Source organism: Pieris brassicae, chromosome 5 (genome assembly GCF_905147105.1).
Source record: "Pieris brassicae chromosome 5, ilPieBrab1.1, whole genome shotgun sequence".
NCBI classification, from domain to species: domain Eukaryota; kingdom Metazoa; phylum Arthropoda; class Insecta; order Lepidoptera; family Pieridae; genus Pieris; species Pieris brassicae.
The window spans coordinates 9971747-9990383 of NC_059669.1; the positions used below are offsets into that span (position 1 = coordinate 9971747).

General features: G+C 36.1%; 2 protein-coding genes across 4 annotated transcripts; both read right to left on the minus strand.

Moving 5' to 3' along the window:
• Positions 1-580: 580 nt before the first annotated feature.
• On the minus strand, positions 581-9667 carry LOC123710485. Of its 3 annotated transcripts, XM_045662420.1 has the most exons (13): positions 9467-9665; positions 9139-9297; positions 8472-8584; positions 7843-7987; positions 7519-7707; positions 5752-5878; positions 3905-4014; positions 3391-3588; positions 2569-2755; positions 1979-2094; positions 1586-1765; positions 926-1030; positions 581-769 (listed from the first exon to the last, which is right to left on the minus strand). In XM_045662420.1, the coding sequence occupies exons 1-13, from the start codon at positions 9608-9610 to the stop codon at positions 671-673; spliced, it is 1872 nt and encodes a 623-aa protein (XP_045518376.1). In that variant the 5' UTR covers positions 9611-9665; the 3' UTR covers positions 581-670. The 3 variants fall into 3 exon arrangements, with proteins under 3 accessions (XP_045518376.1, XP_045518377.1, XP_045518380.1); XM_045662421.1 differs by lacking the exon at positions 926-1030 and having other exon boundaries at positions 9467-9667; XM_045662424.1 differs by lacking the exons at positions 7519-7707; positions 7843-7987; positions 8472-8584; positions 9139-9297; positions 9467-9665 and adding an exon at positions 6096-6525.
• Positions 9668-9708: 41 nt separating this feature from the next.
• LOC123710484 (arginine-glutamic acid dipeptide repeats protein-like) lies at positions 9709-17084 on the minus strand. Its single transcript, XM_045662419.1, has one exon. The coding sequence runs from the start codon at positions 16723-16725 to the stop codon at positions 11233-11235; it is 5493 nt and encodes a 1830-aa protein (XP_045518375.1). The 5' UTR covers positions 16726-17084; the 3' UTR covers positions 9709-11232.
• Positions 17085-18637: the final 1553 nt, after the last annotated feature.

Sequence of the window (18637 nt, forward strand, 5' to 3'; positions counted from 1 at the left end):
GGTGGTGAACTGTTCCCCCAACCTAAAGAGAGAATTCCCGACCAATCTAACCACAGCCTGGCTAGCTCGAACGGCCTGGTAGCTAAGGTCAAGAAGTTTTCTTTATCCTAGATAAGCTCCCGGAATAACTTTGCGCGTTTCAGAATATGAAAACATCGCAGTGATTTTTTTGCGCAGCGCAGGTTGTAGATGTCGCTACACAAGTAAATGTGATTTACTTGTGTACCGAAATTAAGGAAATTATTGTATGAGCTCAGTCTCTGTTATCTCTGTGTCTAAATATTACTGGTTCTTAAATCATCCTAACAAATAACAAAATAAAAATATAAAATATAGGTATCACACATCATTAAATTTGTATTGGTAAACGTCATCGGCAAAGAAAACACGAGGAAAAACCAGTGTAAAACTCGGTAATTTTTTATAAATATCAAATTATCATAAAATTGACTATGGCAAACAGATAGAAGAAACCAGGAGGGAGATAAGGTCCGCTCTTTTACATACTACTATTACTTTAGAGGTTTATAACATAAATTTCTATAGTTTTAAAATAAAACGAAAACATTTTGTAGTCAATTATTTAATATATTACAAAACGTATGTACATGCCTATAAAATACTTTATTAATGAGATAAAACAAAATAAAAACAACATTATTATATATCACTAACGCCTGCATATTGTGTTCAGAATTTCTGCTAATCCTGGGTGCATTTTGAGCGTGATAAGTTTTGTCTCCACCATTGAAAAATCGCTAAGTTCCATCTGAAATAATTGACATAATTATTATATTTAATTTGAGTTCATTAACCAAAATGCATTTTTGATACCAAGGACTTTATGATTCGGAATTTCTTCTGTCTACATTTCATTTCTTTCATGTGCAACTTAATACTGTCAAAAAATATAATAGACAATTACCCCGTCTGGAGAGTCTTTGTCTCTAGGAGGAAAGCGACCATACATCCGTTCACAGACGGCGCATAATCCGCACCAAGTTCTATACTTTATTGTATTTACATCCACCTGTCACAAAATAAATATAAATCAATACTATTGTGTGGCTTTAGAGTGAGCCTTAGAAGAATCACATGGTACAGCAAAGTTATGGTGGTACAACCTAAACTTCGCATATTCTACCACACATAAAACGGCGTGCAAATTAAAAGTTATAATTTTACACAGAAGTTACATTACATTATGAGTCATATCGTTATAGTCAATTCTTATTATATATACTACATCATCACATATTAAAATATAATATTATTACTTTAATAGGAGGAACTATAACTCCCGTTATGTCAAAATGTCATGCGTATTTGACGTTTAGCGCTAAGTAATGTTTCTAATATCATCTTCAGACTTCAGTATCGTCAACATTTAAAATTTCTTGCACAACATATAAATCTAAACCGCATACTCAGACTTGATTTACGACGAAAATATTTATTTTTTTGAAGATAGTAGACTTGAAAGAAATGACTCATACCGCAACCTTACCTTTTTTTATAGTAAAATAGATAAATAATCTTTAAAAAAAGGAAACCAAAAGTCTCACGGGGTGTAGGATAAAATTACCTCTCCATCACCTCCTCCACTATGCCTCCTATAGCCTGTGTCGAGCAGAGTCAGTTTGATCTCATCTGGAAAGTTCTCTTCATCTTTATAGCAATCCCACTCCATGATAGTTTGAAAATGACTCACTTGTTCATTGGTTAGAACACCACCCATCATGAGTTTAAGACCTTCGGGGATATCCTGGAACAAAATTGTAAAACTATTTCTTTTTCACTTAATACTCTTATATTTTGATCTTTTAATGCCTGAGGCGCTTAATGCTTCCTTTCTGATAATTTGGTGTGTAATTAATTAATTAACGCAATCAATAAAAGACACACTCGGATCTATACCTATGTTAGAACTAAGGAACTTAAGTTGACAGGAATTAAGAAATTTGCAACAAGACCTTACCTTCAACGGTATCCTGTAACCATTTGGCCTGAATTTGCGTAACACGGTTAAATAAAGTAGCTGTTTCGGCTTTTTGATAGTTACGAACCTGGCTGCGTACAGCATTGGAGTAAGTGCTTAAAAAAATAATCACTGTATACTCTATGTACATTCAACTTTATGAGATATGTTTTTTTTCTCTTTATTATACAAAATAATATAATATAATCAGAATATGTTACATTAGAAAACCGCTGTGGAGGTAGGATGGCGAATTATTCTTCATATAACATAACATTTGCTCGAACGGTGACGGAAAACATCGTGATTAAACCGGCTTGCCTTAGACCCAAGTCGGCTTCTGTCAGACACAGGAGGCTGATCACCTACCTATACGACAAATAATCATGAAAGATGTACCGAAATCTGGTTCCCTTAAAAGGTTGTTACACCACTTATTTATTTATTTAGAATATTGAATTGCATAGGTTAGTAGGGGCTTCAAAAATTTAATAGCCAAGTGGCGGCAAATGTATTGTAAATATATTTTTTATGACAACGAACGCAATAATTGATCCGTTACAAGAAAATTGATAAATAGGATTACTCACTCTCAAGATCATTAGTACCAATAGGCAATTGGAATTGCGCGTTCTGCCTAGAAAACACTCGTGGTATGTGCAACCAATCACCCAAGCTGACTGCTGGGACTCGCATTTCGCGAAGTAGGTTTTGCATTTCCTCGCCATAAGGGCGCTCTGGACGCGTTCGTAGTGCCTCTTCTAGGACGTAACGACGCTGAAATAATACACAAATCATAGATAAAAACTACTACAAAAATGCTTGAAGCCTTGCGTGTGTTGCCAGCCTTGAGTAATTGGTATATTTTTTTATTGAATCGGAAATACTTTTGATAGTTATCTGGTTCCACATAATGAAGGAAATTGTTCTACTTATAATCACATGAGTCATTTTAAAAACCTCGTTTTTCATGGGACAATTGACACAAGCACAGATACCGAATACATATATCAGGTCTATAGGACCAATTCGCCAGCAACGTACTCGCGAGCCCTCTAGGATTAAGTGTACTTTTTTTTATAGAAGAAGGGCAAACGGGCAGTTGTCTCACCTGATGTTAAGTGATGCAGCCCTCCATGGACACTCTCAATGCCAGAGGGCTCTCGAGTGCGTTGTCGGACACTACTACTTACATCAGGTGAGCATCCAGCCCGTTAACCCCCTTATTATATAAAAAAATGTATTCAAAATCAAAAAAAATCTTTCTTATAGTAAAAAGTACTATCTTAGGTAGTTCAATTAATATTATTAAGGTGAAGTGGTTACGTTACAAACGCAAGAGCGCGCTCGGGAACGCATAAAAATAACATTATTATTACAAAAAATTATGCAGCTTAAATAATAAGTCATACTTTAACATCAAATTCAGTTTCGATAGCCTCTTCATCGACTTCTCTATGGAGATATTTGAGCATGTCATCATCGAGGAACGAATCTGTTTTCCGCGTGACACCAGTTTTGACAACCGGAAGTATAATGTCAATGTCATTTATCGGCGCTATAGATGCGCGGGAGCTTGGGTTTTGCGAATCTGTTCCTATTCCTGCGATCTGTGTAAGAAATAGTAACATTGAGTAGACTGATTAATACAGTACATAAACAGAAAAGTAATTTACTATGGATAAACTACGTTTATTAATTTATAAGAAATATATAGACTATAGAGGGTTTTTTAGTTTAAAAAAATTGTTTCAGGTATATAATATACTAAAAGCAGACAATTTTCAATTTTAAAATATATAAGCATAGTAAAGAAACATAATATAAATTTATCACGAAACCGTAGATAATAAATGAGATATTATAAAAAAAATGAAAAATTTGATTGAAATTGAATGAGCGACTAAGTAAGTAATATCAATAAACCTGTGTTTCAGGGTCTTGTTGCGTCTGCGCAGCGAGACCAGCAGATGTGAGACGATCACTACCTCGGCCCTTACGGCGACGTTTGCCTCGTCTTCGCATTTCCAATCCCCCTAAAAATGGTTTGAATATAAACAGTGTTTATATAATATAAATATTTTAAACAAACTTTCTAGTTTACTAGATTACTGACCACGATGGATAAAAAGCGCTTTTAACGATAAATAAGATTAATATAGTATGTATCAATAAAAAAGCATTACTATTTAATCCTATTTAAATCCATAATAGTAGATAAGCGCTGGACAACTTTCAAAATGAAAGAAGCAAGGCTATTTATCTCTAAGATATAGCAACAATATAGCAAACTCTAACATTTATTCTTATATAACTTTCTCAATAATTTAGTTTATAAACACGATAAAGAAAATTTGTAATTTTATTGAGAATAAATTTCATTCTGTTTTGAATCTGTTGCACTAATATTATTAAAAAATACTATTTACCAATACAAATATTTCTATGCAAAGGACGCTTTTCAATAAATATTAGGTCCTTACATATGAAATTGGCGTTTTGTCGTACTGACCAATTTGACCTCAAATACCTCGTCTTTGGTTAGGAATTTCAAATTACAGCTATTTACTCATGTGTTTGTGCTTCGATGACCGTCATTCATTTGTTTTTTTCTTCTGTTTTTTTTCTGTTTGCGTCACTCATTTAACAAAATGGAAAACTTAAAGTATCGCATAATTTACGAGTACGAGTTCCGCCGTGGCACTAGTGCTGCGGAAACGACTCGAAGGGTGAATGATGTGTGTGGCGGTCATGTTGCAAAAGAAAACACAGTTTGTTTTTGGTTCCAACGTTTTCGTTCTGGAAATTTCGACCTGCAGAACCAGCCCCGTGGACGGCCTGAGGATCCAAGTTGATAATGAAGTATTGAAGGCTATTGTGGAAGCGGATCCATCGCAAACCACGTCCGAGTTAGCTGCAGGCTGCGGTGTTAGTGATAAAACTGTTTTAATTCACTTGAAGCAAATTGGGAAGATTAAAAAGCTTGAATGGTGGGTACCTCACGAATTGGCTGAAGCAAACCGGCAAACGCGCGTCGACTGCTGCGTTACATTACTGAACCGGCACAATAATGAAGGTATTTTAAACCGAATCATTACCTGTGTTGAAAAATGGATTCTTTACGATAATCGGAAGCGCTCAGCGCAATGATTGGATCCTGACCAGCCAGCCAAATCGTGCCCCAGCGAAAATTAACCCCAAAAAAGTTACTTGTAAGCGTTTGGTGGACTAGTGCCGGTATTGTTCATTGCAGTTTTCTCAAATCTGGCCAGACTATTGCGGTTGATGTCTATTGTCAGCAATTGCAAACTATGATGGAAAAGCTAGCGGCTAAACAACTTAGGCTGGTCAATCGCTCCACGCCACTGCTACTTCACGACAACGCTAGACCACACACTGCACAACAGACGGCTACCAAATTAGAAGATCTTCAACTGGAATGTCTAAGACATCCTCCGTACTCCCCGGACCTTGCTTCAACAGATTACCATTTTTTTCGAAATTTGGACAACTTCTTGCAAGGGAAAAAATTTAACTCTGATGGGGCAGTCCAAATCGCCTTCACAGATTTTATTGATTCCCGTCCGATTGGTTTTTTTAGTAAAGAGATCAATGAACTACCTATGAGATGGCAAAAGTGCATAGAAAACAATGGTTCATACTTTGATTAATTAAATATATTATATATATATAAATATTTAAAAATATTCGACTTTTTGTTCTTCCCATACAAAACGCCAATTTCATATGTAAGGACCTAATATAAACTTTACCGTCATCCATTGGAGGCATCTCATCAGGATTCTCAGTGTCTTTCTCGCTCTTCGATCGTTGTGATGAGGGTGCATCATTCTTTTTGTTTCTTGGAGTTTTTCCAATATTCAAAGCTTTGAGTTGGTTCTGTAGTATATGGGAATTTCAAATATATTATACTCGGGTATAAAAGGCTAACAATAACAGTATTTACAAAGTAACAGAGTTATATACTCTGAGGTCGTGGGTTCCATTCTCGATTAACAATAATTATTTTTAGTCGGAGGACAACTTTTAAAAATTATAAAACGTTTAAAATTTTGGATCAGTTCTAATATGAAAACAAAAGCAACGATAGAAATACCTCTAACTTCATAAAAAACTCGTCACTATTACAACATTCGTTAATCGATTTGGTTTTCTTTTTCTTAGCTACAGTTTTAACGCTGGGCAATCTCATTCGTTTTTTCTGTCCAGTACCCCACGTCATAGAAAGGACTATCTTTGATCCGTCTCTCTTTCTGCTTTTTGCGGCATAACTAACAACGATCCGGGTTACATGCATTAAAGAACAATCACAAGCTGGCGCTATAACCGACGGAAGTGCTAGCAATTTCCGTTTCACGCGTTTAGATTTGATAGACGCCAAATTTTCGCGCGAAATAACAATATTTTTTATCTGTGCATCCCGCTTTGAATCTTCTTTATGCTTTGGTTTTAAATGAAAATCTATCGGCTTATCTCTTTTGATTTGTTGTAACTTAGATTTCGAGATTATTATCGGAAACATGTTTAATTTACGGCGACAACAAAGTGACTGGCATTTACGTGTTTTATTGATTAGGCGTTATCGTGTAATATGTTGATAGCCGTCTAGTTGGATTTGAAGAGGATAGTAATAAGCTTAATTGATAAGAGATAAAGGTATATTGATTACGTTGATGTTATTCAATGTACATCAGCGTTTTTTAAACAACCCCGACCTCTATAGTATGAAAAAAAATAATCATGAATCGCGACCATTTTTATACAAACCAAATATTCAATACAACACATGCATTAGTATAAGATTTAGATAAATACATAAATTCTTATTCAATACGTCGCCATTCGATAACAAAAAATGTTTCTATACTTATATCGCGTGATCCTAATAAAGGCTTGAACAAATCACGAGTCAAATCACCGATTCATAACCGTGTATAGTCAAAATATGTTTATCAAAAGGAAGTTCATACATTTTCTTGAGAACTTGAAAATTAGGACTTAAACTTAAATTACTGTATGGATAAAATAAATAGGCTATATTACTAATAATAATCTTTTTTTATTATGACAATAGTTTTAACTTTATGCCAGTTTCAAGTAAAAGATAAGAAAACTACACGCGAGAAAAAATATACAAAGACATCAAAAGAAAACAAAGGCATAAGCTAGTTAAAAACAAAATATGTACATAAACATATTACATCTTAATATTATTATTGTATTATCGGAAACAGAACATGTAGTAATTGTAAGGAATACATAAAGGAAGGTGCGGTCATATTGGGAACAAGAAAACAAAATATGGTCGAGGTGACCAATTCTACACACTCACAAATATTACTATCAATTATCTAATCTTACAAGCTTTACTTTACTATTGTTTAGACAAATAAACATAAGATAAAACTATTCCATATAAAGTAAAACCTTCTTAAAAACTCTATTCCCATATTAAAGAGTACTATACTATACTAGAGTACTATATATGAATGATTATACATATTTTTTTAAAACCCTACCTTTTTAGCAGGTTCTCGGACAGCTCTTTTAGATAACACAAGGGGAGAGGCTAATGGCGGTAATTGCTCACATTGCCCCTTTAGCAGTTTATGAGCACTTTCGGATAGGTTCAGTGAGGGAAGTGACCTCTCATTGGTGGCTGCTGCGGTTACCTCTGAGGTTGTATAGCCATGGTAGTAAAGGGTTTCCTGCAATTGAATAAAAATATATTTAATTTCCACTTAAATTTCGCATTGTTTAGTGTGAACACTTTCCGTTAGAAAAAAAAATCGTATTATTTTAAAACTTACTAAACGTCGTATCGGTCTGGCTCTGGTGCATACCTGACTATGACTCCTGCGCAGATCTAAAACAATGGTAGTCTTCTGTCTAGGCTGGTCTGGGGTCAGGCACCTTCTAGATCCCCGGGACTTGCCACTCGCTAAGGTAGGGGCTGGAGTCAGTGGTCGGGAATCAGTTTCTGTGTATCTGAAAAATTATGCAATAAATTCAAAATAATAATCTAGTTAAGAGATTAATTAACTTGATAGTCACGGGCTTTTTGTTCCATTATCACAAATTAAAATTTTGCTTCTTTGAAGTTCGTGGTAAATTTAATTATTGTGAAAGTTTAGTACTAGACTGCAATTGGCAATATTTTGTTACATGAATCTGCTATGTGCAGATTTACGGACTATTTCTTTATAGAATTCGACATGTATGTCTAGTCTCCCGTCTTCCATCAGTCTGCTACCTAGCGAATCTGCGCTTCTTTGAACGTATAGCACGCAAAGGTCTCGAAAACTTGGAGAAGCTTGCGGTGACAGGTAGTGGAATGCACGAGACCCCGAGGCCTATCCCCTACTCTTTGGACCAAGTCCTTACAGACCTTAGTACTACAAAGGCGCTACACGAAGAACGCGACTAAAGAAGATATATTCAATTGTAGTAAAAATGTACTATCGAAACTTGCCTTCTGAACATTTCCTCTGTGACAATATCATGAGGCGTCCTATTCTTCTCTTTATCCTGATCTTGACACGTAGACAAATCTTCTTGGAAGTGATGACCTTTTCCTTCCAGAACCTAATGAATGTGTAAGCGATATTTTACGATAACTATATATGAAAGCAGATTTAGTTTTGTAACATTATGAGAATACAAAAATATAAAATAAAAAAGGCTTAATTTTGGGATAAGTTCCTTTTCCTAACACACATAGAATTTTTTTAAAGTTGGTCTTAAAGGGCAAAATGGGTTACTCAGGGACCCTACCAAAAACGCGTCTTAAGCGAGAAAGCGTATTATGCAGGATATGGAAAATAATACATACTACATATTATTATGTTCTAATTTTGGTATATATAGGTATTAAATTATACATTTATAAATTACATTAAATACGTAGTGTAATTATAATTACATTATTTAAAATAATCACTTATTATGGTTTGACAGAAAGATTTTAATGTCTAATGCATTTAAAATAATTTCAACATAATTCAACTTCAAGTTTCAATCGCAACCCTTAAATTGTTTAGGACTGATCAATCTTTAATTGGGAACTCCTAAGTGACACATATACGTATCATTGGTCTCCGGAAAAAAATATTATATTATTAAAATTATTTAGATCTTACCCATGCATCCTTCGCTCGCTTGACGAATTCTTTTGTGGTAATGTCGGCGGGATGGTTGCAGAGCACGGAACACGTATTGGAGAAAGGATTGTACAGGCCTGCATAAGGCCTTAGCATAAATGGGGCAGCTGTCACTTCGCAACGTAACTCTATTGTACCCTGTAAAATATAAGACCACCATTAAACTCTTGTTCGACAATTTATTTAGGTTAATAAAATACGTCTTAACCGTTAAATTGATGTATTGTTTATATACAAAAAACAACCTAATATATATCTTTATGAGTAAAAGCAAGCCGATTTGTGCAAGTGATTTAAAGTTACTTACCCGGTCTTTGAGTGATGTAATCTTCTGTGGAGAACTAGCGAGCAATCCTGTGTGACTTGTAAGACCCATTATTGTTAGTTTAGTATGTAGTAAAAGTAAATAAACATAAAACGTAAGGCGAGTTTCATAGAAAAAATTAAACATGAAATCTACGAAATCTTTATTGATCAATCCATCACATAGATACGTCAATCAAATTTTGATTCTTGCAGCGTTTGTTTTTATCTCTACGAAGGCTGAACTATCGTATGAAAATAGATAAATTCAATAATATATTCTCGATCTAATGATACCATTATCTTCCTAGAAACTGTTTCGATTAAAACCTAAGTACCAACTCGAAATTCAAAATTAGAACAAACAAGTCATAACAAACGAGTTTTTGTTAAGGTATGACGTGTTAATGAAACATAAAAACAAGACTGAATTTTTCCACATATATTATTCAAAAAAATTTACACAAAAGCACTAAGACATCCATTTACCTTATTGTCTAAATAAATGACGTTTTAAATCGACACGCAACTTCTTAAAGATATAATTTGTATCTAAAAATAATACTCATTTCTCTTTTTAAATATCAGAAAGTAACTATGGCATTATAAACATAACACCTACAAAGCATTGTTAATTTATTACAAACTATGATAATCTTTAATAACTCTAACAGTTCTATATTTTGATACAAATGGATTTTTTTACAATGCAGTGCATTAAATTACTTGAAAGTGTACATTGGGTGAGAACAAGTTTTACATTTACAAAAAAAACTTTACATCATCTTTATTATCTAAAGGCTAACACACATAGCAGAAAACTAAGGATCAAGAAATACCGAGACATGTGTCTTAGCCTTTAGTAAATAGCTAATGTTAATTCGGACTATGTAACTAATATTTTATATTGTATTGTTCGTGTCTAAATGAAAAAATTCAAATAGTTTGTACTCGTTCTAAATATCCACGCCATTTCAAGACTACGCTATACTATAAAATATAATTACAATAAAAATTCACATAAGTATCGCGTTACATCTTAACTGGGTCTATTATAATTAAAAATAAATTATTATTCAAAACAATTTGCATTAATAGTCTCATTAAAGTTATGTTTCTGTTAGTGTGTGTCATTATCAAATATAATGACCGTTGTGCCTACAGACACGGAATTTGTCAAAAATTAAGTAACAAATAGGATAGAATTTTCTAGTTGATTTATCTGACACAATTTTTTTAAATTGATATGTAAATATAAGTAGCCAACTTGAAGTTAACAAATTCTAGAAATATTGAAAGTTACTAGCACTTTACAGTTTGTTAAAAAATATATTTACTTCGTGAACATAATCGTGTTGAGATTATTAATTTTATAACCACATGGTCCATTCACTTGTATGCTGCTTAATGTTACATACGTCTAAAATATATAAAATAATATAATTTAAACTAACAGCACTCTGTTATTAATAGTAATGTGTGACTCATTTATCTGTCTACAAATAATATTTAATTATGACTAGGAGATATAATATATAGATTTGAGCATGGAAAAGAAGATACTGTACTGCCATGCTATAAAAATATAAACTTATGTGTGTTTAAATTACAGATATCGCCACACTTTAAAGTTAAATAGTTCGGTCCTCAATCCCGTATCACTACCGCGTGAACACTTGACAATAATATTTATACAAGGCATTTGCGTCTGTTGAGCGTCCTTTACTCGATCAAGACTACGTCGTTGTCGGGCTTAGGGCGCGCGGCGTACTAAGGGCGGGACGCTCTAGCGGCTTCTTCGAGTGCCCGCACTTTCAGCTCCCTCTCTCTTTGCTGTCGTAAAAAGTCCTCATGATGCGCAGGATGTAAAAAGCCTCGCTCTCGCTCCAAAAGCAATTGTCGCTGGAGTTGCTCATGAGCTGCTGCTTGCTGGGCCAATTGTTCAGCATAGGGCCTCCCGAGCAAGTCAGGATGTGGCAGCGGCCGATATGGCCCGCTTCCTCCCAGTCCAAGACTTAAGGCATCTTGCTGCGCTTGTGCCGCTGCTTGCTGTCCAGGATGTAGGTGTAAATGTGTGTGCGAATGTGCATGGGTATGAGCGTGCGTGTGCGCATGGTATTCAGGATTGATACCCGCCATTTGCAGTCGCACCATTGGATCTGCAGCTAGAGCTAGCCTCTCAGCAGCTTCCAGTTGGGCTGCAGCGACCCCGGGATGTGGATGGTGTGGATGATGAGGGGGGGCACCGCTAACGGGCACATTTTGTGGTGGCCCGCCTCCACCCCCTGGAGGAATACCCAGTCTTTCTAGTCTTTCCCGTTCTAATTGGGATAAAGCACCCGGTCCATGTCCTGGCGGATAAAGGCCAAATTGAACTGGTATCGCACCTTGAGGTGGAGGTGGAGGCATCCCGTATCTTCGATGCATCTCCAACCAATGAGGATCCAAAGCTCTCGGACCTACATTATTTTTCATTAGCTCTTCTTTTAGTCGGTCGTTCAATTCTCTTTCTCGTAACTCTCTTATTTCTCTATCTCGTTTTTCTCTTTCAAGGTGTTCCAACTCGAGCCGCTCTCGCGCCCCAGCTGCACCATACATTGAACTAAATTGGTATTGCAGCATAGGGTCCATACAATGTCGAGGAAGATTTCCAGGGCTAAATCCAGCATGCGGTCTAGCATATTCAGACAGCTGCCTTAAAGATGGCGAATCAGGGTACCCAGGTGGGCGAGGAAATCTATCATACGGAGAAGATATGGTTTCTATAGCACCTCGTGAAGGTGGTTTCGTGTCAGGTTTTTCTGGTGTTGCTATTTTTCTGTGCGCTTGTTGAGCAATTTTTTCTCGTTCTTCTCGATCTCTTTCTGCCTGTTTTCGCAAACGCTCTTCTCGCTTGCGTGCAAGCTTTGACTCAGGCACCGGTTTAAATATAAGGTCAGTCCGCGTACACGAATTATAATCACCACGATTCCAGTGACGTAAGAATATAGCTGATTGTGATCTATGACACTCAGTATCTTCAATTTTAGGTTCTGGGCTAGGGCCATGAGAAATATGGGCTGGGCTTGGAATTTCTTCTTCTTCTGGTACAGATTGAGTTTCTAATTTTAACTCTGGATTATCTTCAGGCATTGGTCGAGGGGGCCCTCTTAAGTGTGGATGTCCTGGGCCAAGTTGATGGGGAGATCCTGATCTAGCATGAGCTGCTTGAAGCCCAGCTGCAGCCTGAGCATGCAGCCTCAAGCTTTCGATCGAGCTAGGTCCGGGGCCTGGTGGAAGTGCTAAGCTCATAGGGTGGCCCATCGACGGAGGTGGTATCATTAAGTGGTTTGGATTGCCTGGCAGCATCTTAGGGTGGTGCCTTAAGAGCATAGAATCTGCTGGAGAGAGCCTTTCAGGATGGTGAGCTAAGTGATGTGAGTGGTGATGTGTGTGATTATTCGATACATTAACACTTGAAGATGAACTTGTTGTTTGTGAGAGACTTGCCGCCAAATGATGGGGCGAACTTGAATGGGCACTACTTTTTTGTTGAGTATTAATTTTATGTTGTATAGATTGCGACGAACTGCTTGATGTTGAGTGTGAAATAGATAGAGTATGATTTGTTCCACCACCCACATGATTAGGCTGTTTTTCTGTACTCGTATGCACTGCACTATGGTGGCTTGTTGAATGATGATGTGTCATTGTTGTTTCATGCAACTGATGTCTTTCTGTAGTTGCATTTGGATTTCTAGGATCTTCTGATGACTCTGATATCTCCCTCAAGGACCGTGTTGTAACAGATGAGCTGGTACTATGATGAGCACTTAACATTGTTGTTGATTCAATTGTACTTGGCTTAATTGGTTCATGCCTCCCTGGAGTACTTGCCGAAGGGTGCATGGGAGGTATAGGATGGGGTTGAGGAAGTGGCCCATATGGATATGGGTAGGGCATTGAATATCCAGGATGTGGGTGTGGGTAATAGGGATGCATTGCATGAGCTGCAGCAGCTGCTGATAATTGAAATATTGATGATGGATGTAGTAGAGGGTGGTGAGGATGATGAAGGTGAGATGCAAATGGATGTGGTGGGCCATGTTGCTGACTTGAATGTATAACAGGACCTGCCATTGTAGATGGAATGGACAATGGTGTTGGATTCATAAGGCTTAGAGCTGAATGTGACACTGGTGTATTTGGCTGCACAGGAGATGCCGATATTTGTCTTGGCTGAGAAGGGCTTGTAAGATGTCTGGAGAATGGTGATGTAGTAGCAGAGGGGTGGGGATGATTGGGTGTTCCATTATGGCCTGACTGACTCTTAATTGGTGTTGGAGTGTGAGGACTCTTCACAGGAGGAATGGCACTAGTGGAATCTGAGCTGCTCCCTTGATGTGAAGAAACTGGGGTAATATGAGGCTGATGGAGAAAATCTGGTTCTTTTTTTATGCTCTCTATTCTTGGTCCCAAGAATGCACTCTGCATGCTTGAATTCTCATTTGTAGGTTGACTTGAAGGTCTGCTATTGTTTTCAACACTTGACATTGAATCTCTATCTCTTTCAGAACTTAAATGTTGTGCTATCGAACTTCCGATGGGATACCCAGGCACTTTTACTTCTTTAAGGGATTGTAAAGGATCTGTGACATTTTGTGTTGAAAGATTAGCTGGCATGTTATCTGGCACTTCCTGTTTTATTTTCAAGTCTTGTGGCATCAAAGGATCATTTTGACTGGATTGTGATTGCATTAAACTAGCTCCAGCTAAGCTATGTGATGGAGGCATTTGTTGCATAAGAGGTGGTAAGGAATTTGGTTTTTCTAATCCGGGATGTCCATATAATCCTGCTGGCATAAATCCGTAAGGTCCAACATTACTTGCACCTCCACTGACTGAAATCAGAGGACCGGGAGGTAGCAGGCCAGATATTGAGGGCTGACTTAATGGTGGAGGCATACTCTGTCCAGACACAGGTACAGTTGGTGCTTCTGAAGGCCTTAATCCCAAATTATCTGGTCTTATTGGTGCAGGGAACATAGGTGGTCTATTATTAGTATTTTGGTTATCATTTTTAGGCATTGGTTGAGTTTTTAAGTCAGTGGGATGTTTTTCATCTTGATCTGATTCTTGTGCTTTCATTTCCTGTGTGTTAGCTGGAGAAATAGGTTCTGTGTTCATTCCTGAAGAATGTTCTATATGAGGTGGTGATGATCCACGAGCACTTGTTGGAGATGGACTTATTCTTTGCAGAGAATCATGACGAGGTATATTTGGTGAATCAACTTTATTGCCAGATATTGTTGCAGTAAATATTTCAGGTGTATTCTGGTTTTTCATTTCAGATGCTTCATCTCTGGGTTCTAATTTTATAACTGTTTTTAAAGGGTTAATTAATTGATTGTGTTTATTGGGATCATTAGAAAAATTTATATTTGGAGGGTATGAGAATGAAGGCATACCACTTGAAAAGTCTTTAGCACTTCTAATAATAGAATTACTATCTTTTGTAATGTTAACAGGGCTGAATATTGAATTTGAAACAGGCTCTATTTTAATGTTATGGCTGAGTTTAGGATTATAAATATGACTATCTTTCACAAAGAAGTTTGTGTGCTCTAGGTTAAGAGGCTTGTTCACTTGATTTATTGAATGTGGTGGATAAGTTTGAGCCAGGGGGTCTTTTTGAAATTCTTCTTTTTGCAAGTTTAGTGACTGTTCATCTGTATCTATCTCTTCCTTGATTTTTATCTTCTCCATACTTTCTGTGGGCATATTGACTTTAGGTATAATAAGTTCAGTCTTTGGAAACACTGTGAGTGGTCGAGACTCTATGTTCTCAAGAGGTTTAACTAAATTTGAATCGGTTTTAAGATCTAAAGCGCCTCTATCTTTTTCAGAAACAGTTTTAAATGCAGAAGGCAAGGACTCTTTCTCCATTTTTATGATGGGCTCAATATTAGGTTCAACTTTAACTTGTGCATCTACAGGTTTAATTGATTGTTCTATTTCAGCCTCTTTATTTTGCTCAATATTCTCTTTATCATTCTTGTTAAAGCTATAATCACAGGCTTCCGGTTCAGCCTCTGGAGTTTCAGTTTCATCCATAGCTGGGAAGCTGTCATTAGTGAGACTCTCAGATGGACTTTCAGGAGGTTCGGCTGCTTTCTTTTTCTTCATTTGCACATCACCATCCATAATTCCTTCAATCTTAGAATCTTCAGGAAGTCTCTTTTTAACTTTAGAAACATCCACCTTTCCATTTGAAACTTTTTTCTTTGGATCTTTACTAACTGGTGAAGGGGGAATTTTTTCTGGTGGATTGATTACTATATTTGTGATCTGTGGACTTGGTTGATGATTTGAGGATTTAGTTGGTTTTTTAACTTTCACATCAGTATCACTTTCCTCTTGACTCTTTTTATTAGGAGTTGTTTGTTCCTTTGACTTATTCCTTGTCCTCATTCTGCTGGGAGAGTCTTCAGGGTTATCCCCACTTCTACCATTATCAGCCTTGGCAAGATCACCTGCATCTCTTGAGTCACTGTCATCCTCAGAGTTTTCATCTTCCGTTACCGAACTCATTTCACCACCCTCTTTTGGATTTGGTGATGGACGAGAACCATTCGTTTCTGGTATAGGAGGTGTGGCTTCTGGTGTTTGTTCTTTAGGAGTTCCTGCTCTAGAATTTCTAGTATTCCGAACTCGTCTCAAAGCCTGGCGTCTCCTCCTATGAGGTCTATTACTGCTTGCACCTGGGGTCTTTTTCCACAAATAATAAAATTCCACTAACTCTGCAGTATCTTTATGGGGTAACAAATCTTTTTTTATTTTAAAAAAGTTCTTACCAAATTGTCTGATACCTTTAACAAACCTTTTTGATTCTTCTTCAGACCATTTTTTCTCGATTCCTTTAGGGACCGGACATTTTACCAGAGCTTGTAAAGCCCGACCTGGGTCGTACCCTGAATCATGGAGTACATCAAGTGCGTTAATAGTAGTATCATCGCGACTGGCAGCTACGCAGCCATCGTCAGGTGAACCGCCGTCACACATACCAGCAAATGCTGCCATAGAACGTGCAGCTCTTAAATACATAACCAAGTCTCTATCAGTAGCCTGCGCAGGCACCCATCGCAATTCTTCACCACCAGGACACGGTTCATCTGGTCCCAAAGGACCATTGGTTCGTATATCAGGTAGGCAAGCATAAATATCCTTGTCTTTATTAACGGGTTGATTCGGTGTGACCTGAATCTCCCCTTGATTCTGGGCCATCGTAAGGAGACTATTTACACTGAACTATAATCACTTACACAACGCCGAGAAACTGTATATTTACATGTTGTTTGATCTTGCAAAAATTAAATGCACAACACTTAACTCTTAGTCAGTTATTTGGCAAGTAGTACACCAATAATATCCATAATTATTATTGCTTATAATGGCCACCATTACACGATGCAATTGAACTTCATCTTTCGAATATATCTTATATCACTGTATACTAAACATCGACATTAATTATAATGTGGATTAAAATTATGCATTGGCAGTTAAAATTATTTATTATTTAACTAATAATTTAGTAAATGTTATCTACATTCTAGCCTTTTGTTTAGCTTCACCTTTCTTTGGATTTGCCATAGACAACTTTGTTTCTATAAAATGGCCACCGCGACAAGATATTTTTGCAAAACGTTCCATTTCTCACAAAAAATTAAACGAGTTATGATTCACGAACAGGAGTGCTTTATAAAATATCTTTTTTTCATTGGTATTTAAACTGAATAAGTATTGGTATATATTATATTTGCATATATTAAAAGTATTCTTATTGACATTGTCACATTCGAAAAAAAAAAGATTTACATTTCGAATTAATTTTTCTCTAAAATGTAACAAATTAATTCTAACAATAAGTAAATAATTATTTGTTTCTTCATTAAAAAATACTTGGGGTTGTGACAAGGTTTATTTTTTAATATTATGGCAATAGTTTTAACTTTAAGCCAGTTTCAATTAAAAGGTTGGGAAACTATACGCGAGTAAAAATAAACAAAGAAAAGAAAACAAAGGGATAGTGATGATATTAATTTATCCCAAATGAGAAAGGCAACAAATGGATAAGCTAGTTGTGACATGTTTCTACTTTTTAATATTTTTAATGATTAGGTATATTACTTACCTTTTTTTTATTTTAGTCTGTGGAGTGTTTGAGTGCCTAAAACTTAGACGGTAAAATATAATATTTGTATATTCTTGTATATTATGGATAAATACACATTATAAAACTATAGTAAATACTTATCGCCAGGTTGCATAAATTAAAAACTAAACAGTTACGCTGCCACAAGAGAGTTTTCATTTACCAATAAAGTACTTAATTAAAAGTCGCGTCAAGATTTTCTATAAGAAAAAATCTCAGTAAATTATGCTTTCATGATTTTTCTAATACGTTTTACTAAAAAAATCTGAAATGCCTAAGTATTCATATTTTTTGAACAAGATAGAACATATTTGATTTATAATTCTATGCGTTAACTTTTTATCTATATTTTATACCTACTCTGTTATACTATAAGATACGGGTTTAAAAAGATAATTTTCAACAACACTACATATTACTATATTTCTTTTACTTAAAAAAAACTACTAAAAATACTTATTTTCATTCACTTTACAACACTACACTTTACTTTATAATAAAAATAAAATCTGTACAGGCTAATATTACATTTTTATGCTTTTAATAATATCCAAAATATGAATATACAGAAAAACAAAGTTACTAAAGTTCCATATCCTACTTAAATTTACCATAATTAAAGTTCCATGTCCTATTTATTTTCTATACTCGATCTATAATCAAGAATTATTTTCAATCCAGATTTTTTTGCGATCAATCAAGAATCTGCATATTTTCTACGTGTAATCAATATAATAAATCAATCCACCTTTTCGGTTAATAATTATTATCCGTATAGATCCGAAAATCTATTGGTTCGTATCTGATCTAGGAAGGTTTTTATGAGCGTGTTGGTTTATGCTACACCCTCCCTCGCGAGGGGGGTGTTTTGTCCTGTTCGGGGCGTATGCCCCCTTCGGGTGGTGTTTTTATTCGCGCCCTGCTGATACAGGGCGGTACGGGGGCGGGCATATAGCCCTTGGTGAGGGCTGCAGGCGCGCG